Source organism: Coenobita brevimanus, chromosome 11 (assembly GCF_032717465.1).
Source record: "Coenobita brevimanus isolate Jiangsu-jjx chromosome 11, ASM3271746v2, whole genome shotgun sequence".
Taxonomy (NCBI): Eukaryota; Metazoa; Arthropoda; class Malacostraca; order Decapoda; family Coenobitidae; genus Coenobita; species Coenobita brevimanus.
Genome location: NC_136964.1, coordinates 1,820,592 through 1,844,710, shown reverse-complemented (window position 1 = coordinate 1,844,710; position 24,119 = coordinate 1,820,592). Strand labels below are relative to the sequence as shown.

Sequence of the window (24,119 nt, the reverse complement as noted above, 5' to 3'; positions counted from 1 at the left end):
AGCCTCTATTTGACTTGATAGTAGGCAATATTCATGGAGTCAAGGATAGTTGCTCCGATGACGCTACTCAGACTTCGGCTGCTGTGGTGACACGAGCCATGACTGAGGCTCTAGACTGTGTCACCCCAGTGATCATTGAATCGCCGCAAGATCTGATGTGCAGTCAACTTGTTGTGCAAGAGCAACATTCTGATCCGACACTTGCTGCCGTGCGAAACAAACAAAAGGGTCGAGTGATAAAATATTCACGGGGAGGTCGAGCCAAGTTCCTTCGCAAACAAGGACGGCTCTACCGTGAGTCACGAACACCCGAGGGCGAGGTTCGACTGCAGTTTGTCGTTCCCGCCAAGTACCGCCCAGCAGTGTTACAATGGGGTCATTGTTCAGCCTCAGGAGGTCACCTGGGCAAAAGGAAGACCCAGGGCCGTATCCGAGCTGACTTTTTCTGGCCAGGGATGGGACGGGACATAGATAGTTTTGTCCGTTCCTGTAGTGTGTGCCAAAGTATCACCACTAATCAGGGACATGCCCTTCCTGTGCCATTCATAACCACACCTGTAATCTCTGAGTCAGTTGAGAGACAGGGTAGTGGTGAAGTGGGTGCAGACCTGATGTCTCGCCCATTGGCCCCACAGGACACAGTATGTCCAGGGCCTGTACATGCATATTATGTACCTTAAGTTAAGGGGGAAGTTGAGAGGCGACTTGAGGCTATGGAAGACCCAAGTTTGCATAAGGATTCTCAGCTTCCCGGTACTAATATATGTACCGTAAGTTAAGGGGGAAGTTGAGAGGCGACTTGAGGCTATGGAAGACCCAAGTTTGCATAAGGATTCTCAGCTTCCCGGTACTAATAGAAGTACTGTAGGTTAAGGGGGAAGTTCGAGAGAGAACTCCGCAGAGGCGACTTGAGGCTATGGAAGACCCAAGTTTGCATAAGGATTCTCAGCTTTCCGGTACTAATAGAAGTACTGTAGGTTAAGGGGGAAGTTCGAGAGAGAACTCCGCAGAGGCGACTTGAGGCTATGGAAGACCCAAGTTTGCACAAGGATTCTCAGCTTCCCAATACTAATATAAGTATTGTAGGTTAAGGGGGAAGTTCGAGAGAGAACTCCGCAGTGGCGACTTGAGGCTATGGAAGACCCAAGTTTGCATAAGGATTCTCAGCTTCCCGGTACTAATAGAAGTACTGTAGGTTAAGGGGGAAGTTCGAGAGAGAACTCCGCAGAGGCGACTTGAGGCTATGGAAGACCCAAGTTTGCACAAGGATTCTCAGCTTCCCGATATTAATATAAGTACTGTAGGTTAAGGCACAGGTTGAGGACCCGTGTGCGGTTCGAGGCTATGGAAGACCCGAGTTTGCACAGGGATTCTCAACTGGCCGACCATAATCGTGTGCTAAAATTAATGGCGACCTCGAGTGTACTTTTCATAGCATGTACTGACTGCTAGGCAGAGAGAGTAATTGTAACATGATAAAATTTTGTCTCATTGACACTTTTGATGCTCCACCTCAATTGGTTTTGCAGGTTCAGCAATGGGTGTAGCAGTTTTGCTGTGCGGACCAGCTGATCGTCTGCCGCACGCTGCCGCCTCTTCTCTTCTGCCTTCGTCGTCGTCATAATATTTACTGTGTCATTTTACACGTAGGTACAGTTACACTACAACTGTCACACCTACACCATGTATTACATACACCACGCTACACAACAATTAGTTGTCAGTGTAAATGTAGCGACTTTTCGCTCAGTTTGACCTGAGTACAGGATTTTCACCGTCGTCACGGAGTTTTTCCCTCAAGCTTGCTTCTATTAACGTAAATACGAGGTTTTTTCGCTCACTGGCGACTGCGATTTTCTCCTGTAGCAGGATAGCACACACACACCACAGTGTGAATCTTGTGTGACTGAGTTAGGATTTATATATATGTATATTGAAATCTTTCTTCTGAAGGAAGAAAGATTTAATTTTCATGGGGCGTAATGTCACGAATCAATTCGCGACATTTCCTTTTTGTGAGAAGCCACGAACTATTAGTGGAAAACTCACTGTGTATCGCTCAGTTAACCGTTTCTCTCTCCATTTCGGGGTATACTTTCCAAATCATTCGTCACTTTCAAAAGTGACCGATTTAATGCACGCCACTAAGTGCGTTACTGAGCGATACAATTGTTTCTTTATCGTTCGCCTCTGCTTGCATAAACCGTTAGCCACGCCTTCTTTTGGTGGCTTGTCGTCCTGCCTATGCATTATTTGAATTCAGTCTAGTGGTGGCTTTGACGGAGAGAGGTCCTGTGCTCAGAAGTGAAGAGAGGTCAGCTAGCATCCCAAGCTCCACAGAGTATCAGTTCTTCAAACTCCCACCCCCTGGGTGATACAAAGTATTCATCGACTGGTATTTCCTTTGTGTATTTCCTAGTTTTAAGAGCTTAGTTAAGGTGTTTTTCCCTAGGCGTAAGTATTTAGCTTCTGTGTGAGTGAGCGAGTGCGTCTCATTTAATTTGATTTGAAATGTAATGTTAAATTTATTTTTGTAATCAATAAATTTAACAGTTCTATTTCTTGAGCTTAATGTAGAGTAAAAATCTTGTTTCATTTCTCCATAATTAAGCTTATTTCCCATATAGCTCCTAGCTTGCATAAACGTTTTACTATTCATAACTGGTACTTAGACCAGTCTTGTATTAACTTAAAATCCGTTGTGCCAGGAGTTAATGCATCAGCAAGAACCTGATGTTATTATTAGTAGTATTAGTTATTTATTGTCAGGGGTGATGTAACTTTCTCCAGAGGCTAACAGTACAGTAAGTCAGCAAATTGTGAGTAATTAGTCTCTGCTGTGTACTGTTGAGAAAGTTTATAAATTCTCGTTCTCAGAGAATCGTGCTAAGCCAGCGTAAAGTAATCGTTGCTTGATGTAGCAAGACAACCATTGTCTCTGCTCTTCAATATTATTGAATATATTACCAATTTAAATAATATTTAACCATTTATATCAAAATTACCGTGATATTAAAAAAAAACCGTGACACATACCTTCCCAATCTTTCTTCCACTATGCTTTTATACTCTGTCCTTTTCTCACTATCTTGCAATTTCTCCACTCTTCTCACAGGAGCTGCTTCCTCCTGTCTTCCCCTTCGTCTCCTCAACCACTTTCTTTGCAGCTCTACCTTGGCCATCACTAAGTGATGGTCCGAGACTCCATTCCCCCACCCTCTCCACACCCTTGCATCCAACACTTGTCTTCTCATTCGCTCATCCACACACACGTAGTCTATCATTGCCTTTCGTTCAACAAGTTCACCATCCATCCTCCTCATTACTCTCCATGTATACCGGTGGATCATCTTATGACGAAAGTAGGTGTTGGCTATTGCCAACCCCTTACCAGCACAGATGTCCACCAAAGCACTACCATTCCCATCTACTTCAGCTGGCACACCCCACTGACCAACCACTCCATCCACTCGTACATTCCCAACTTTGCCATTCATGTCTCCAATCAACAGCACTCTCTCGCTCCTCTCAAACTTGTCCATACATGCTTCTACTCTCGCCCAAAACTCATCTTTCACTCTTGCCACTCGATCCTCTGTTGGAGCATACACACATACAATCGCCCATGCTTGTATACCTACTTTCATCCTCACCCATACAATCCTTGCACCCACTATTCCATACTCTCTTATATTCTCCTTCCACTTCTTGTTTATCATCAGACATACTCCCTCTCTTGCCCTCTCATTCTCACTGACTCCCGCACATATACCTACACCGTATTCCCATTCTCTCATCCTTTCACATTTCCATTTAGTTTCAGTCAATCCACATACATCCACTTTTGCATCCTCAAGCACCTGGACAATCTCTCTCTCTTTCACTTCATCATTCACTCCTCTCACATTCCACGTTCCTACCCTCAGAATGTCCTTTGTCCGTTCCTTAGTCGTCAACGTATGGTCTGTCCTGGTCCGAGGCGCTTTATTCACTTGTTTAGTTAGTTCTTTTTACGGGGTGGGGCACTAACCCACCACCAACCCTTTTAGTCGCCTCGTACGACAAGCAGGGATACTGGGGGAGTATTCTTGAAACCCCCCTACCCCCAGGGGGGGTTCCTTCACACTTGAATATCCATTCACGAAGTTTAATAATTATATCTAAATTGCCACTCAGTACAGTAATCTCCATACATCAAGACTTACTGAATTAAGATAACTGAATGGGGAGAAGGTAACAGTTTTTCATTTATTGCTAGGAAAACCAAATATATACAGTTTACTAATTCCCTGGTTCCTATATTACCTTCATTGTTACTAATCATCATCATCATCATCATCATCATCATCCGGACCTCCTCTCCCACCCTAGGGCAGGGTGAGGAGTAGCAATGTCCAGACAGCCCAAATTTGCCCAGTCCAATAGGCCACGCTTCCATTCCCTCTTCATTCAAGCCCCCGGAATTCTGGCTCTATCTGATACACTAAAAACTTTCACCACGTCTCCTTAGTGTAACAGGAAAAGTGTATGGAGGGATACTTATTGACAGAGTTAGGGAAATAACAGAGGAATTAGTTGGAGAAGAACAGGGAGGCTTTAGGAAGGGAAGAGGTTGTGTAGATCAGATATTCATTCTTAGATCTTTAGTGGAAAAGTTTCTAGAGAAATATGACAGGGTGGATAGACTAGAATTGTGGAAAGTATTAAGAATATATGGAGTAGATAGGAAGTTGTTGAATGGTGTGAAGAGTATGTATGATGGTGCTAAGGCTGCAGTGCGTGTGGATGGTGAACTGAGTAAATTTTTCTCTTTGAAGGTTGGGTTGAAACAAGGATGTGCCATGTCTCCATGGTTGTTCAGTCTGTATATGGATGGGGTAATAAAAGAGATACAAGGTAGGGCAGTGGATGTTGGAGTGGCCCTAGTGAGAGAGGATAGTGTTTGGAAACTCCCTGTACTGTTGTTTGCAGATGATATTGTGTTCTTAAGTGAAGACGAAGGGGAGCTGCAAGGCTTGCTGGATAAGTTTGGAAGAGTGTGTAAGAAACGGAATCTAAAGGTGAATGTAGGGAAGAGTAAAATGATGGTCTTTTAGAGAGGTGAAGCCAGTGAATGTACAGTGAGGTTGGATGGTGAGGAGATGGAAAATGTGAGTACGTTTAAGTACTTGGGGAGTGTGATGAGTAAGGACTTTTTTTTTTTTATGCGAGGAAGAAGGAACCAAAGGCCATGAGCCCGCAATAAGAGTTCCCTCCAAGAGATAAACAAAATACAAGAGAGAGCCAAATTCAAGAACCATTCATTTCGAGATGCCTGGACACACTGCGCTTGAAAGACTGGAGATCATAGGCAGCAGGAAATACAGAGGGAGACAGTTCCAGAGTTGACCTGTTGCATAAATGAAGGGCTGAGAGTAACGGTTAACTCTTGCATTAAAGAGTTGGACAGAAAAGGTATGAGAGTTTGCTGCTAGACGGGTGCTACGCGCCCGTCGTAGAGGTGGAGGAATCCATGCAGACAGTTCAGAGAAGCAGTGACCATTGAAGTAGCGATAGAAAAGAGATAAAGATGCAACAGTGTGCCGAAGAGACAGAGGTTGAAGGGAGTCAGTAAGAGGGGGAGAGTTAATGAGACGAAAAGCCTTTGACTCCACCCTATTGAGAAGAGCTGTATGTGGGGAGCCTCCCCACATGAGAGTTGTACTTCACAAAGGGGCAGATAAAACCCGTGTATAGAGTCAACAATTGTGCAGGGGTAAAGAAAGAACAGAGTCAGCTTAGCACACCTAATCTCTTGGAAGCATATTTTACAAGAGATGTAATATGATCTTTCCCAGATAAGTCCCTAGTAAATGAAACCCCAAGCATGATCAAGGATGATGCAGGATTAAGCTGAATCTTATTAAACATTAGTGGGTATACCTGTGGAAGATTTTGACGGGTTGATAGGTGTAAGAACTGAGTCTTAGATGCATTAAAAACAACAAGATTATTTTTACCCCAGCCAGAGATACAAGCCAAGTCAGACATTAGGTGTGCCATAGCCTCATCCCTTGTTTGTTGAAGTAACTGCTGAGATGGGCGTTGCAGAAACCAAATGGAAAGGTGAAGGGTGGAGTCATCAGTGTATGAGTGGATAGGGTTAGATGTACAGCTTAGAAGGTCATTGATGAATAAAAGGAAGAGAGTTGGTGATAGACAGAGCCCTGAGGAACACCACTGTTGATAGATCTAGGAGAAGAACGATGGGCGTCTACAGCAGCGGCTATAGAATGACCAGAAAGGAAGCTAGTGATGAAGGCACAGATAGAAGGATAGAAACCATAAGAGGGCAGTTTGGAAATTAAAGATTTATGCCAGACTCGATCGAAAGCCTTTGAGATGTCAAGTGCAATGGCAAAGCTTTCGCCAAAGTCCCGAAAGGAGGATGACCTGGAGTCTGAAAGGTAGGTGAGAAGATCGCCAGTGGAGCGTCCCTGACGGAACTCGTACTGACGATCAGAAAGAAGGTTGTGATGGGAAAGATGCTTTAAAACTTTTGTTAAGAATAGACCCAAAAACTTTTGAGACACAGGATGTTAAAGCAACTGGACGATAGTTAGAGGGTTGGGAGTGGCCACCCTTCTTTGGGACTGGCTGAATGAGAGCAAACTTCCAGCAGGAAGGAATGGTACAAGTTGACAGACAAAGGCGAAAGAGTTTGCCTGGGCAGGGTGCAAGCACAGAAGCACAGTTCTTGAGAACAACAGGAGGGACTCCATCAGGCCCATATGCCTTGTTAGTATTGAGGCCAGTGATGGCAGAAAATACACCAGCTGAAGAAATTTTAATTTCAGCCATGAGGAAGTCGGAGGCGGGAAGTGATGGAGGAACAGCACCGGAATCATCTAAGGTGGAATTGGAGTAGAAAGTCTGTGCGAAGAGATCTGCTTTATCAGTAGAAGAAATAGCTACAAAACCATCAGAGTAGAAAAAAGGAGGGAAGGATGATGAGGTAAAGTTGTTAGAAAGGTTTTTGGCGAGGTGCCAGAAGGAGCGGAAAGAATTCGAGTTGGAGAGTTGAGAGCATTTAGTACGGATGATGGAAGTTTGGAGGGTGAAGTGCTGGAAAGGGTACAACAAGGAAGAATGGTTGCTGGTTCCTTGAAAGCAGTGATAAGAAACAAGGAAGTGAGCATGGAAGTGAAAAGTTACTGCATGACAGTATTGTGATACCAACTCTAACGTATGGAAGTGAAGCTTGAACGTTGTTGGAAGGACACAAGTCAAAAGTGAGAGCAATGGAAACGAGTTATTTAAGAGGAGCCTGTGGAGTCACATGGAGAGACAGGCTGACAAATGAGGATATAAAGGAGCGTTGTGGTGTGGATGTGGATGTGACAGGAAGTGTTAGGAGGAACACACTGAGGTGGTTTGGCCATGTGGAGAGGATGGAGGGTGAGAGACTGACGAGGAGAGTATACAGTATGTGAGTGAGGTGGAAGGCCGAGGATGAGATGGAGGGATGGAGTGGAGATGTATATGAGAGAGGTGGGTGTGAGTTGGGAGCAGGACATTGAAATGGCGGGGGACAGGGCAACGTGGAGGCGATTTGTTTGTGGCCACCCCGCACGGGATTAAGGCGTCTGGCAATAGAAAGATAGATAGACAGACGTTCTGTAGCTTCGTATAAACGTATCCGACTGAGTCAGTCCGGACTCTGCCACGTTAGAAAGGGGTGCCAAATCCCTGATCATGCACTCCTTCTCACAACATTTATCCAGCCAGCTTGATCTCTTGTCAGTTCCCTAGCCTCCCCGACTTCCAAGCCTCTCTTCCTCACACACTCATCCACCATATCTTTCCACTTTCTCCTTGGCCTACCTCGGCTCCTCCCTCCTTCAAATTCTCTCAGATATACCTTTTTCACCACTCTATTGTTATCCATTCTCTCCACATGACCACACCATCTCAGCACACTGTCTTAGATCCTGGTGTCCACTGACTTCCTCACTCCACATCCTTCACGAATCACATTATTTCGTGTCCTATCCACCCTCTGTACTCCATATACATTCCATAGCAGTCCCATATCCACTGCTGTTACTCTTGACTTTTCATTTTCATGCCACATCCATATGTTAAAGTTGACACTAACACCCCTTCATGTTAAGCCTCGTGCAGCTGCAACACTCCAGCCTCAGTTTCTTAACAAGGTCTTCATTGCACCAGCTACTTTTCTTCTTTGTGTCACTACTTTCAACTTCTTATGCACATTTTCCTCTCTTTTCTCTCGCTGTAGCCAGGTATTTGAACTCTCCCACCAATTCCAGTCTCTCTCCGTTCATTGTAACATCACACTGGGAATCACCTTCTCTCTCTACAACCATCACTTTATCCTTTTCTACATTTACTCTCAAGGCACGACGATCACAGACATCAGCAAAACTCTGCATTAGCCTACCAAGTTCTTGCTCGGTACTTGCAAGCAGTAGTGCATCATCAGCATACAACAAATTTGAGATATTCCATCCATCACCATTCATTACCAACGCTATCCCTCTCTCCATTGCTCGTGTTTTTACTTTTCTTATCACCACATCCACATATATATACTGAACAACCATGGGGACATCACACAACCTTGTCGCACGCCCACATCGATCGTGAACCTTTCACTTAGATGCCCATTAACTCTTACACATGCATCACTGCCATAATAAAACTCATGACGGCACCTAGCAGTTTACCATCTACACCGTACATGCGCAAAACTTTCCACAACCCTTCTGTGTCCACTTTGTCATATGCTTTTTCCAGATCCATGAATGCCATAAACACATTATGGTTTCTTCTCACAAGCCTTCCCTGCTATCTGTCTCACTGCAAATATTTGATCCACACATCCTCTGCCACTCCTAAAGCCATTCTGTTCATCACTCACTATGACTTCTGGTATTTCTCTTACTTTCTCTATAATAATTCTGCCATATACTTTCCCTACCACACTCAATAAACTTATGCCACTATAATTCTTGCACTCATTTCGTTCACCTTTATTTTTGTACATGAATACAGTGTTACGAAACAGAGAGAGATAATGAACACTTCAAGTGAGAATACTGAAATCACTACTGTCCCGCAAAGTTCCAAGTTCAAAACAAAAGACTTAGGTAAAATTACAAGTTAAAGTTTAATGCTCAAACTAACAACTAAACATTCAGGACTCATAAGGAAAATGTAATGGCACAACAGGTTACATATATGGTTAACTGCAATAGCCTCTGTTAACACGAATTTAGCAAGAGCAAATTTATCTAAGTCAGCCCTGATAAAAATGAGAAAACCGGATAATGCTCAGTTAAAGCGAGATATAACATTATTAAAGATACAAAATATTACTAATACTGGCTGACAGTAAAAACTTTACCAGGCTTACGAATTAACGCCTTATGCTATACAGAACAAGAAAAATGGTAATAACACTTATACTCAAATTATACAGTAGCTAGATGGTTGGAGACTTCCTGATGACTCACAAAAATAATAATATACCGTACAGGGGAGGACAGAGATGTGAACAGAATGAGGAGTAGATCTAAGTGGCAACTAATGCAGAGACTGAGCGCATTATACAGGAGGCCGGCAGAGCTTGATTCAACTTGTAAGAAGGACGCGCAAATAAAGGCATAGAGGACGAAGAGTTGACACTCCTGCTCTGAACAACAGAAAGAACAACTTACTCTACTATAAGGGGGAGAAGGGGGGAGTGAGGTAGAACACGCAAGCCTGGTCACAATGGAAGCCACGTGGCGAATCATGATCAAACATGCAGCATACTGTACATTAGAATTATATAAAGCATGATGAAATCATAGGCTATGTAACACCTCCCCACAAAGAAAAAGAAATTTACAAAGGAAATTTCTTATTACTCTAAAACAATCTGTCTAAAGTCTACATAAGCAATCTGCAATAACATTTTCTTTCCCCTTGACATGTTGTATGTCTAATGAATACTCCTGAAGAAGTAGACTCCATCTTGTCAATCTCTGATTTTTATCTTTAAACTTACTATGGAATTTCAGTGGGTTATGATCGGTATAAATGACTATGGGGTCAAAACCAGAATACAAATAAAATGAAAAATGCTGTAAACCCAAAATCAAGGCCAAAAGCTCTTTCTCAATAGTGGAGTAGTTCTTTTGAGGTGGAGTGAACTTCTTACTGTAATAAGATACAGGGTGTTCAATACCCTGATCATCCTCTTGCAGCAAAACAGCCCCACCTCCTGTATCACTTGCATCAACAGCCATCTTAAAAGGCTTAGCAAAATTTGGAGTAGCGAGCACTGGCTGACTTAATAAGATAGCTTTAAGTTTACTGAAAGAGGATTCACAGTTATCGCTCCAGACAAATTTAACTCCCTTTTTCAGTAGGTCTGTAAGTGGTGATACAAGATTTAAAAAGTTAAGAACAAATCTCCTGTAATAACCTACCATTCCCAAAAATCTTTGTAGCTCTTTCCTACTTTTAGGTCTGGGAAGATCACTTATAACCTGAACCTTAGCTGCTGGTGGTGCAACATGTCCATCACCAATTACGTACCCAAGGTACTGAACTTTAGCTTGACCAAACTCACACTTTGATAAATTAGCTACAAGATTAGCCTGAACCAAATGCTCAAGAAATTTACTGACATGGCATAGGTGATCTTTCCAGTTGTCACTGAAGATTAATACATCATCAATATAAACAACACACCCTGCCAAACCCTCTGTTACATGAGCTTCTGAAATGTGGCTGGTGGATTCTTCATACCATATGGCATTACAGAACATGCAAAAGTCTTTCCTAGTGTTACAAAACATGAGATCTCCCTAGCACGTTCAGTCATAGGTACTTGCCAGTATCCCTTTAACAAATCAAACCTACTTATGTACCTAGCCTTTCCGATCTTGTATATGCAATCTTCCACGCGAGGGAGAGGGTAAGTGTCTGTTTTGGTTATCTGATTAACACGTCTGTAGTCGATGCAAAGCCGCTGTGATCCACCTGGCTTAGGGACTAGAGTGACAGGAGAACTCCACTCGCTCTGAAAGGGCTTAATCATCTTGTGGTCCAACAGGTAGCCAAGCTCCTTCTGGATGAGAGGAACTTTCACTGGGTTCACACGGTAAGGAGGCAGTTTAATTGGCTTTGCATCTCCAACATTGACATCATGCATCAACACAGTGGTTCTTCCTGAAGTGGCACGGAACATTTGTGGGTACTCCTGCAGTAATGTCGAAAACTCATGCCTTTCCTCGGGAGCTAGATGAGAAAGCTTAGTCTGAAGATCATTCATGATATCAGGATTCTTTCCCAAACTATCACTCAGGCTCATAGTGAATGGGAGAGCTTCACTTGCAGAATCGGGTGGAACAGCTACAGTGCAGACTGGGTTATTTTCGTCCTGCCTGTGTTATAAATTTAGCATGTTGATGTGACAAAGTTGCTTGTTCTTTCTACGATCTGGTGTGGCGATGACATAGTTGACATCACTGAGTTTCTTCTCCTCGAAATAAGGACCACTAAACTTGGCTTGAAGAGGTTGCCCATGCACTGGTAGCAGAATCAAGACCTGATCTCCTGGCTGAAAGTGGCGTAACCTGGACTTCCTATCATACCAAGTCTTCATCTTCTCCTGAGCAGCTCCTAAATTCTCTCTCTCGACAACTGTAAAGCAGTGGACAGCCGTTCTTTGAACTTCATCACATACTCCAGCAGGTTGACGTCATCTTCCTCCAACAGCCAGCATTCCTTGAGTAGCTTAAGGGGTCCTCTTCATGGCCAAACAGTAGTTCAAAGGGTGAGAAGCCCAGTGATTCATTTGGAGATTCTCTTGCGGCAAATAGAACGAATGGAGGACCTTTATCCCAATCTTTCTGATGTTCCAAACAGTATTCCCTAAACATCGATTTGAGTGTTTGATGATATCTCTCCAACGCTCCTTGGGTCTGGGCATGGTAAGCTGAAGACGTGATCTGGGAGATGCCCAACTCTTTCAGAGACTGCTTGAAAACATTTGACATGAAATTACTTCCCCGGTCTGACTGTACCTCCTTGGGCAGACCAAACTTGGTGAAGAACCCTGGCATTTCCTTAACAGGTTCTTTGCTGAGATATTTCTAAGTGGAATGGATTCAGGATAACGAGTAGCTATATCAATCAGGGTCAACACATAAGAAAATCCTGAAAAAGTCTTAGGAAGAGGGCCCACAATATCCACCAACACACGGGTGAATGGCGCCTCAAAAGGAGGAATGGGAACTAGAGGTGCAACCTTTTCGGTCTGATGACACTTCCCCACAACTTGACAGGTGTGACAAGACTTACAATACCAGGAAACATCCCTGAAGATACCTGGCCAGTAGAAGTGTTTCAAAATGCGTGCCACAGTCTTCCTCACTCCAAGGTGTCCTGCCAAACTGGAATCATGAGCCACTCTAATGATATCCTGCCTACAAACACGAGGGATGACAACTTGATGTACAACCTCCCATTCACAGTCGGCTGATGCTGTTGGGGGTCTCCACTTCCTCATAAATACTCCTGACTTTATATAATAACAAGTAGAAGCACCAGCTGACTCTTCCTCACTGCAAGCAGAGTTAGCTAGACCTTTCAACTCAGGGTCAGCAATTTGCAACTCAACCAACTCTTGACGAGACAAATTATAAACACTACGGGGTACTGCCTCATCTGGTGAGTGGTCCAAATTAGCAAGAAAAGTGTCAGCTAGGATAACATCATCATCATCATTATCTTCTAAGTCACCAGTAACTTTAGACTTAGCCCTAGTGACAGCACATGCAAGGAACACATCAGGGACATCACAATCCTGAGTTGCAGTCACTGGTTCACTAGACAACTGAGGAGCTAGACACACTTGACTTCCACCAATATCAGTTCCAAGTAAGAAAGTTACACCTGACATTGGGAGTGTCTCAACTAACCCAACCATAACGGAACCATTAACAAAACCAGACTCTAAATTCACTCTGCACAGAGGGACAGAGAAGTAATTATTCCCTACACCTTGTAAGATTACAGTTTCATCAGAGGATTTAACATTAGAGCCTAGAACACTGGTCAGCATAAGGGATTGGCAAGCACCTGTATCACGGTATATTTTAACTGATTTCCTGTCATTACTGTCCAGAGGACTGACAAAACCATCAGACAGGAAATTAGCACATGAACTCTTGAGAGTGTCACCCACGTTACTACTCAAAAGAGGAGCTTCATCATGAGAATTTAATTTACCCCTCAAAGCAGGTTTAGTTAAATCAGTTAAAGAATTCTGGGAACTCTCAAGGGTGGACACTAGACCAATTGACTGAATATTTAAAGACTCCTTTTTGTTCACATCACGCTGTCTCCTGAAACATTTCTCCGTAGTATGACCAAGCTTACTACAATAAGTACATTTACTTTTCTGAAATCTAGAGGTGGAGCAGGTATTTACTTCCTGAGAAACATCATCTTTATTCTCTTTCTTGTTACCTGTACTCTGAGTAGAGGCAACGTACTTACTCTCAGCCTTCCTTTTTTCTTTAGAATATCTCTTGTGAGTAAGAACATATTCATCAGCTAAAACTACAGCATCAGACAAATTATCTATTCTTTTCTCATCAAGATATAGGCTTACATCTTTATTAATACACCTTTTGAAGTCCTCCAGCAAAATCATCTGCTTAAATTTATCAAAATCAGAATTTACATTCTTAGAATTTAACCACTCCTCTAACAGATCTTCTTTGATTTTTGCATACTCAACATGGGATTGCTTATCTTGCTTATAAGTTGTCCTAAATTTTACTCTATAGGCTTCAGGAACAAGCTCATAGGCCTTAAGAATCAAGCTCTTAACTACATCATAATTATCAGATTGATCCTGAGGCAAAGATGCATAAGTTACTTGAGCTTTACCGGTGAGAACACTCTGAAGGAGTACTGGCCAATACTTTTTGGGCCAATTAAAACCTGTAGCTACCCTCTTAATCAACTGAAAATACTTTGTTAAATCAGATTCATTAAAAGGAGAGACAAGTTTAACATTTTTAGCCACATCAAAATCATCAGAGCTAGATGATCCAGTTCCAACTTGTTTCATGCGATACTCATGGTCTGCCTGAATCCTAGCAAGTTCAATTTGTGCCTGAGCCTGTGCCTGTGCCTGTGCCTCCTGAATACGAGCCTGAAACTCAGCCTCCTTAGCACGTGTCTGAAACTCAGCCTTCTTAGCACGAGCCTGAAACTCAGCCTCCTTAGCACGAGCCTCCTGCAGGGCTAGCTGTAACTTAGCTATTTCAATCTGCGTTTGCTCATCTGGAGGAGTTACATCAAACAAGCTTTTATTAATCAGGTCAACAATTTGATCTTTAGAATGATGAGACCAAACAGCAATTCCCAATTGTTGAGCAACAAGCTTAAGTTCATTCTTTGTTCTGTTTTCTACATCATACACTGTCATTTGACAAAAAATCTTTGGCTTCATGAAGCTTAGTAATAGTAGACATCATGAATAAATCACAGTCACAAAATATCAAGCAATATCCTTTTGATAATATCCTGAATATCCTGGCGAGGTTGCCATATTTATGTTATGGAACAGAGAGAGGTAATGAACACTTCAAGTGCGAATACTAAAATCACTACTGTCCCGCAAGGTTCCAGGTTCAAAACAAAAGAGTTAGGTAAAATTACAAGTTAAAGTTTAATGCTCAAACTAACAACTAAACATTCAGGACTGATAAGGATAATGTAATGGCAAAACAGATTACTGTCTGACTCTCTTCTACATTTCTGCAACATTCGCGGCCTTTCATCTAACTTTCGCTCTGTTGAGCACCACCTCTCCTCTAAACCTCACCTTCTTTTTCTGACGGAGACTCAGCTGTCTGAGGCAACCGACAGCAAACCCTTTTCTGTATCCTCCTACTTTCTCTATACTCATTTCAAAGCCAAAGGCGGCTGTTGTGTATACATACGCAACAACTTATCTTGCTCTCGTGTTCCTGAACTTGATTCTTCTGAATTCTCCACACTCTGGCTTCGGCTTTCCTGTCATTCTCTGACTAAATATATCTGTGCTGTTTACTTATCCCCTAATTCTACTGACTATCAAAAATTCTTCGACTATCTTACTTCTACGATGGAACACATTCTGTCCATTTCTCCTTTCTCTGAAATCTCCATTCTTGGAGATTTCAATGTTCACCACCACCTTTGGCTCTCCTCTCCTTTCACGGATCCACCTGGTGAACAAGCCTACATCTTTTCTATCCTTAATGACCTAGAGCAGCTTGTACAGCACCCTACCAGTATCCCTGACCGCCTTGGAGAGAGCTCCAACATACTTGACCTCTTCCTCATAACTAATCCTTCTGCTTACTCTCTTAATCTTTTCTCTCTGTTGGGCTCCTCCGATCACAACCCTATTACCTTAACCTGTCCTATCACTCCGGTACGGCCTGTGGACCCTCCAGGGAAACGTTGTCTGTGGCATTTTGGAGCCGCGAACTGGGAGGCCCTCAGGCAGTACTTCTTTGATTTTCCCTGGAATGATTATTGCTTCCATGGCCGTGAGCCATCTGAGTGTGCCTTGCGCATTACGGAGGTTATTCTCTCGGGCATGGAAGCATACATTCCTTTCTCATATCCTTTGACTAACGCAAGAAAGCCTTGGTTTAATCACGCTTGTTCTAATGCTGTCCGCAACAAGGAGAGGGCCTACAAAAAGTACCGGAGCCAACCCACCCCTGAATCACATAATCTTTACGTTTCTGCCCGGAATCGTGCTAAGTGTGTTCTTCGCTCTACTAAAAATAATTTCATCCATACTAAATGCTCTCAACTCTCCAACTCGAATTCTTCCCGCTCCTTCTGGCACCTTGCCAAAAATCTTTCTAACAACTTTACCTCATCATCCTTCCCTCCTCTTTTCTACTCTGATGGTTCTGTAGCTATTTCTTCTACTGATAAAGCAGATCTCTTCGCACAGACTTTCTCCTCCAATTCCACCTTAGACGATTCCGGTGCTGTTCCTCCATCACTTCTCCCCTCTGACTTCCTCATGGCTGACATTAAAATTTCTTCAGTTGATGTATTTTCTGCCATCACTGGCCTCAGTACTAACAAGGCATATGGGCCTGATGGGGTCCCTCCTGTTGTTCTCAAGAACTGTGCTTCTGTGCTTACACCCTGCCTAGGCAAACTCTTTCGCCTTTGTCTGTCAACTTGTACCTTTCCTTCTTGCTGGAAGTTTGCTCTCATTCAGCCAGTCCCAAAGAAGGGTGACCACTCCCAACCCTCCAACTATCGTCCAATTGCTTTAACGTCCTGTATTTCAAAAGTTTTCGAGTCAATTCTTAATAGAAAAATTTTAAGGCATCTTTCCTATCACAACCTTCTTTCCGATCGTCAGTATGGGTTCCGTCAGGGACGCTCCACTGGCTATCTTCTCACCTACCTTTCAGACTCCTGGTCATCCTCCTTTCGGGACTTTGGCGAAAGCTTTGCCATTGCACTTGACATCTCAAAGGCTTTCGATCGAGTCTGGCATAAATCTTTAATTTCCAAACTGCCCTCCTACGGTTTCTATCCTTCTATCTGTGCCTTCATTGCTAGCTTCCTTTCTGGTCGTTCTATAGCCGCTGTTGTAGACGGCCATCGTTCTTCTCCTAGATCTATCAACAGTGGTGTTCCTCAGGGCTCTGTCCTATCACCAACTCTCTTCCTTTTATTCATCAATGATCTAAGCTGTACATCTAACCTTATCCACTCATACGCTGATGACTCCACCGTTCACCTTTCCATTCGGTTCCCACAACGCCCATCTCAACAGTTACTTCAAGAAACAAGGGATGAGGCTATGGCACACCTAATGTCTGACTTGGCTCGTATCTCTGACTGGGGTAAAAATAATATGGTTGTCTTTAATGCATCTAAGACTCAGTTCTTACACCTATCAACCCGACAAAATCTTCCACAGGTATACCCATTAATGTTTAATAATATTCAGCTTAATCCTGCATCATCCTTGAACATGCTTGGGGTTGTTTCATTTACTCGGGACTTATCTTGGAAAGATCATATTACATCTCTTGTAAAATCTGCTTCCAAGAGATTGGGTGTGCTAAGCCGACTCCGCTCTTTCTTTACCCCTGCACAATTGTTGACTTTATACAGGGGTTTTATCCGCCCCTGTGTGGAGTACAACTCTCATGTGTGGGGAGTCTCCTCACATACAGCTCTTCTCAATAGGGTGGAGTCAAAGGCTTTTCGTCTCATTAACTCTCCTTCTCTTACTGACTCCCTTCAACCTCTGTTTCTTCGCCGCACTGTTGCATCTTTATCTCTTTTCTATCGCTACTTTAATGGTCACTGCTCCTCTGAACTGTCTGCTTGCATTCCTCCACCTCTACGACGGGCGCATAGCACCTGTCTGGCAGCAAACTCTCATCCCTTTTCTCTCCAACTCTCTAATGCAAGAGTTAACCGTTACTCCCAGTCTTTCATTTATGCAACAGGTCAGCTCTGGAACTGTCTCCCTCTATCTGTATTTCCTGCTGCCTATGATCTCCAGTCTTTCAAAGGCAGTGTGTCCAGGCATCTCAAAATGATCGGATCTTGAATTTGGCTCTCTATTGTATTTTGTTTTTCTCTTGGAGAGAGCTGTTACTGCGGGCTCATGGCCTTTGGTTCCTTCTTCCTCGCATAAAAAAATATATATATATATATATATATGGTTAACTGCAACAGCCTCGTTAACACGAATTTAGCAAGAGCAAATTTATCTAAGTCAGCCCTGATAAAAATGAGAAAACCGGATAATGCTCAGTTAAAGCGAGATATAATATTATCACAGATACAAATTATTACTAATACTGGCTGACAGTAAAAACTTTACCAGGCCTACGAATTAACGCCTTATGCTATACAATACAAGAAAAATGGTAATAACACTTATACTCAAATTATACAGCAGCTAGATGGTTGGAGACTTCCTGAGCACTCACAAAAATAATAATATACCGTACAGGGGAGGACAGAGATGTGAACAGAATGAAGAGTAGATCTAAGTGGCAACTAATGCAGAGACTGAGCTCATTATATAGGTGCCCGGCAGAGCTTGATTCAACTTGTAAGAAGGACGCGCAAATGAAGGCATAGAGGATGAAGAGTTGACACTCCTTCTCTGAACAGCAGAAAGAACATAAGGGGCAGAAGGGGGGAGTGAGGTAGAACACCCAAGCCTGGTCACTGTGGAAGCCACGTGGCGAATCGCGATCAAGCATGCAGCATACTGTACATTAGAATTATAAAAAGGATGATGAAATCATAGGCTATGTAACAACAATCACAGCCTTTTTCCACTCTGCAGGCACAGTTTCATTCATCCGTGCCTTCTTACATATCTCCAACAAGCACTTCATTCCACTCTCTCCACTACATTTAAGCATCTCTGCATTCACCTCATCAACCCCAGCTGCTTTCCTATATTTCAGCCGCTTCACAGCACTCTTCATTTGTGCAAGTGTCACGTCTCCTGGTATTGCATTCCTTCTCTGCACACCCGCAAAACCAATCATGTTTACAGTGGCTCTCCTTTCTCTATTCCCATTCATCAGGCTTTCAAAATATTCTTTCCATCTGGTCCTTACTCCATCCTCATGGGTTAATAATATACCACCTACATCCGTCACACCATCACATTTCTTACCGCTTTCACTTCTACATTTCTGCACCTCTTTCCAGAAAAAGATCCTATTTTCAGAGTAGTTCACATTCATTTTTCTTCATAGATCATCATTTACTTCCTTCTTTTTCCTCTTCACTGGTCTCTTTACGTGCTTCTTGCTCTCAGTATATTCAGTTCTTATTTCACCTGAACCCCTGTCCTGTAACCACTTTAGCCACTTCTTCCTCTTTTCGTCCACTGCTCTCTTAACCTCATCATCCCAGCATGCCGTAACTTTCTTCTTTTGTTGTTACTCTTGCCACACCACACACCGCTTTAGCATTCGTAACTAAACAATCCCCATGTGCATTCCACAGGGTGTCCAGATCCATTTCATCCCAATTCACTGATTCGAACTCCTCCTCCACTTTGGTCTTGTAATCATCTGCCATTTTTTTTATCCTCAGCTTCTCAACTTTCAGTCTTTCTCCCTGACTGCTCCTCTCTGCCCTGTTCCACTTCGCTCCTCTCAGCTTGATCTTGCATGCCACAATCATATGATCTGACAGACCTCCACATCTTCCTCTCACGGCCCTCGTATCAGCAACCATTTCCATCATCGCCTTCTCTACAAGCACTTAATCAATCAGGCTTCTTTCAACATGATCTCCGCTCCCTTTATACCATGTATATTTATGTGTGTCTTTGTGTTTGAAATACGAGTTATAAATGCACAACCTCCTCTCCTGACACATCCTTTAGTCGCATCCCATTATCATTTCTCCTGGTACTCCATAACAACCCATTATGTCATCCTCAGGACCAGTGCCTACTCTCCCATTCATAGCCCCTATTACGATGACTTTATAGCTCCTGGGCATTTCTCCCACTACTTCATCCAGCTCATCCTAAAACCTATAAATAAAAATATTGAAACTCTCGGTGTTCCACTAAACAATACTCTTAGCTGGACTTCTCATGTTAGATCACTTGCTAAAACCGCTTCAAAGACTCTTGGATTATTGTATGGAATCCGCATATACTTAATTGACCAACAGTTGGCAATGATTTACAAGAGTCATATGCACTCTCAGCTGGAATATTGCTCACCCTTATGGAGTGGATGTGGAGAGGTTGCACTAAAACAACAGGATAAAATTCTGAGCAAATCTGTTAGAATTATTAATAACCCTGAAATTACAAATGAAGTACCTCCCCTACAAGTAAGAAAGAATGTTGCCTCCCTTGTGTTATTATATAGATACTTTCATTGCAAATGCTCAGCCGAAGTTGCATCCATTGTACCATCTCTCCACGTCTTCCCCTGTGCTACATGGGCATCTGGCAGCACTCAAAACTGGACTGTCACTCTGCCATATTGCAGAACTCACGCCTATCAAAATTCTTTTATTCCCCGAACTATATCTCTTTGGAGTTCGCTTCCCCAGAATAGTATTCCCCCAAACTTCAAGCTACAGCAGTTCAAGTCCAAATGTTACAGATTCTTTATGAATGGAGGACACCTGTTATCTGGTGTGTGGATTTTTGTTTATTTAATTTGTTTTCCCTTCCTCTATTCACCTTCTGTAAAAAAAACCCCGAGGTTGTTGTTGTTGTTGTTTTGCTGTTGTTGAAGCCCCTTCTTCCTGACAGAGCAGACCTTTGTCGTGTCACATTCCATATCGCCCAGTTCTTTATTTTTTTTATCTCTTGCCAGACGCCTTAATCCCATACGGGATGGCCACATACAAATCACGTCCATGTCACTTTGTCTTCTGCCATTTAGCTCCCCTGCCTCCAACTCACACCTCACTCCTTCACGTCTGTCTTCACTTCATTCCTTCTTCTTCTCTTATCTCTCCACTCCATCTCTCTATCTCATGCATAGTCTTCCCATCCTCCTCTCCCCATCCTCCTCTCCCACTCCACCCCACTCACACACTCTCCTCGTCAGTCCCTCATTCTTCATCCTGTGTAACATATCTTTACACTCCATTCCTTCATCTCAGCCTTGGTCTCTCCCTCCACCTCACTTATATTCACTCTTCTGGTTAGTCTCTCATTCTCCATCATCTCTCCCTCCACCTCACTTATATTCACTCTTCTAGTTAGTCTCTCATTCTCCATCATCTCCCCCTCCACCTCACATATATTCACTCTTCTGGTTAGTCTCTCATTCTCCATCACCACCCCCTCCACATCACATATACACTCTTCTAGTTAATCTCTCATTCTCCATCATTTCCCCTCCACCTCACTTACACTCTTCCAGTTAGTCTCTCATTCTCCGTCATCTTCCCCTCCACCTCACTCACACTCTTCCAGTGTCACGGCACGCGACTCAGGTTGTCATTATAGTGCCCTGGCAACGTACCCGTCAACATTGCATCCAGTTTGTGTATAATATGATACGCCTGTGATTTGTGTATAATATTTTCGTGTATAATAACATTCATATATAATATATTCGTGTATAATAAAATGATTCGTGTATAATATGATACAAAATCGGAAGCACTGATGACAGGTTGGTTGCCAGGGTACGATAATGACAACCTCAGAGTCATGCACCGCCACTATAGTCCTACTCACGTGAAATTCATTTGCCTGGCGATGACTTGCATGGCGTTCTCCATGGGTCCGCTGAAGGTGAGATGCTTGCCCCCTGGTGCTGCTGGGTCGTCCACCATCACGGCCACCACGGAGGGAAACTGTTCTGACGTCACTACCAGGCGAGGACCATGGGGGAACCTGGAACAAAAGTGGTTACATCATGTGTCTTACCGTCAGATGCAACTACCATGATAGTACAGAAAAAAGAAAAAAAAATGAAGAAGAAAGAGAAGGAGAATTAGGAGATGGAAGAGAAGGACAAGGAGGAGGAGAAGGAGGAGGGGAAGGATGAGGAGGAGAAGAAGAAGAAGAAAAAGAAGAAGAAGAAGAAAGAAAAGAAGAAGAATAGGAGTAGGAAGAGGATGAAGAAGAAGCAGAAGAAGAAGAAGAAGAAGAAGAAGGAGAAAGAGACGAAGGGGACGAAGATGAGACCGTGTCAGTTACTGATATTTAACTATCACACTATAAATAGAGGTGTATGGTATGTAGGAGGACTGCTGGGCCTTGATAGCAGGCTGTGAAGCCTATGCCCAGAGTCGGACACATAAAAAATAAAAAATAAAAAAAATAAAAAAAATGAACAACTTCTTGAAAAGAGGAAAAAATAATCGACTTTGGTACATCGGATGAAAGAAGTATGGATGCACGATTGGCAGGAAACATTCTGACACTACACACGACGGCAGCTGCAAAATCGCAGATAATTCCAACCGGGAGTGACAGAGCTGGTGTGTTAAAGTTGGCATGTATTTCACTTGCTTGACATTTCCTTATCAATACTGATGGCATACGGATATTTACATGATAACAGATTAATTACCTCTTAACACCAGCACATAAAGTGTTCATTTAGGATATCATCACACCATTCCTGACCATATATATATATATATATATATATATATATATATATATATATATATATATATATATATATATATATATATATAGTGTCTTTTATCACTTGCAGAGCAAAAGTTATTTCACTGGACAAACTTTTGCCTATTTTTCTTGTCTTAAATAGATTAGATATGGAAATAATCCGTTTAAAATGAACACAAATATAATCATCATCAACATCATCATCATCATCATCATCACATCATCATCATAAATATCATCATAAATATCATCATTTTCATCATCGTCATCATCATCATCATCATCATCCGGACCTCCTTTCCCACCCTAGGTCAGGGTGAGTAGCAATGTCCAGACAGCCCAAATTTGCCCAATCCAATGGGCCACGCTTCCATTCAATCTTCATTCAAGCCCCCGGAATCTTGGCCTTATCGGATGTGCCAAGAACATTCAGCACGTTCTGTAGCTTCACATAAACGTATCTGATAGAGTCTATCCGGACGCTGCCACGTTAAAAAGGGTTGCCAAATCCTTGATCATGCACTTCTCACAACATTTATCGAGCCAGCTCGCTCTCTTGTCAGTTCCCTAGCCTCACCGACTTCCAAACCTCTCTTCCTCACACACTCATCCGCCATATCTCTCCACCATCTCCCTGGCCTACCTCACCTCCCTCCTTCAAATTCGCTCAGATATGCCTTTTTCACCACTCTACTGTTATTAATTCTCTCCACATGACCATACCATCTCAGTACACTCTCTTCGATTCTGGTGTCCACCGATTTCCTCACTCGACATCTTTCACGAATCACATTATTTCGTATCCTATCCACCCTTTGTACTCTACATACATTCCTCAGCAGTCCTATCTCCAATGCTCTTACTCTTGACTTTTCATTTTCATGCCACAACAAAGTCTCACACCCATATGTTAAAGTTGGCACTAACATTCCTTCATGTAAGCCTTGTGCAGCTGCAACACTCAAACCTCTGTTTCCTATCAAGGCCTTCATTGCATCAGCAACTTTCTTCCTTGTGTCACTCTACTTATTTTCCTCTCTTTTCTATCACTGTACCCAGGTATTTGAACTTTCACCAATAATAATAATAATAATAATAATTAGTCTCAAGGTCATGCTTGTTTTAATTCTGCCTGGTGGCGTTTATGTTTTCACCCTGCCCGTTTCGTGTTTTGTTTCGTTTAGTTTACATAAGCTACAACATGCTTGCGGTCTTGGTCACCTAATGATGGCTGTCCACGCTGCTTGATCTGTAGCACTCTCTCTATTCAGTCTTTTATCCTGAGGTCACACTCAATGACCTTGTCCCAAGTCTTTTTTGCTCTGCCCCTTGCAACTCTACCCTCAACATTCACACTTCTCACCTTCCGCACCAAGTTGTCATCTTCCAATTAATAATACATCACACATGAAAACATGTACTATACCCACTGTCAGGCAACTTGTCTTCTAAGCCCCGCCCCCTTCCTGAGGTCATGGCCCCGTCCCTCCTTAGGCATTTTACGGGCAGTGGGTGAGGAAGGGCGTTGCTTAAGAAACAAGTTTTCTGACAGCAGGTATCAGGCACTATTCAAAATACCTGAGGAATTTGTCTGGGTAGAGTCGTTGAGATTTGAAAGACAAACCCCGACCAGGAGTCCAAGAGGCTACCCGCAGTGGTCTGGCTTCTGGTACACTGTATGGCAGCATCGAGTACACGTTCATTCTGCTGGGTGAAACGTCGTATATGTGTCAGGTTATTATTACGAGAATCATTTTGAACAGCACAGAATTGCTGATAGTTATTGATATATTCAACAGGTAAGTTCTGCAGCAATCTTCCCGAGAGTGTTTGTAACTCTACGTATGACCTCCATTTTCTAAACACAATGCATCCAGGCATCTAGAAGTGAACGGATCATGAATTTGGCCTTTTTTTA

The 24,119-nt window shown here is 42.9% G+C and overlaps 1 protein-coding gene across 1 annotated transcript in view; it reads right to left on the bottom strand.

Annotated features, from left to right (window-relative positions):
- LOC145411519 (uncharacterized) overlaps positions 1 to 23,904 on the bottom strand; it is a 48,939-nt gene extending 25,035 nt beyond the window's left edge. The window contains exons 1-2 of the mRNA XM_080281532.1: positions 23,780 to 23,904; positions 21,299 to 21,457 (exon numbers count right to left, since the gene is read on the bottom strand). Of these exons, the coding sequence (XP_080137658.1) occupies positions 21,299 to 21,457; positions 23,780 to 23,904 (284 nt within the window). The remainder of the gene's footprint in view (positions 1 to 21,298; positions 21,458 to 23,779) is intronic.
- Between the last annotated feature and the right edge of the window lie 215 nt (positions 23,905 to 24,119).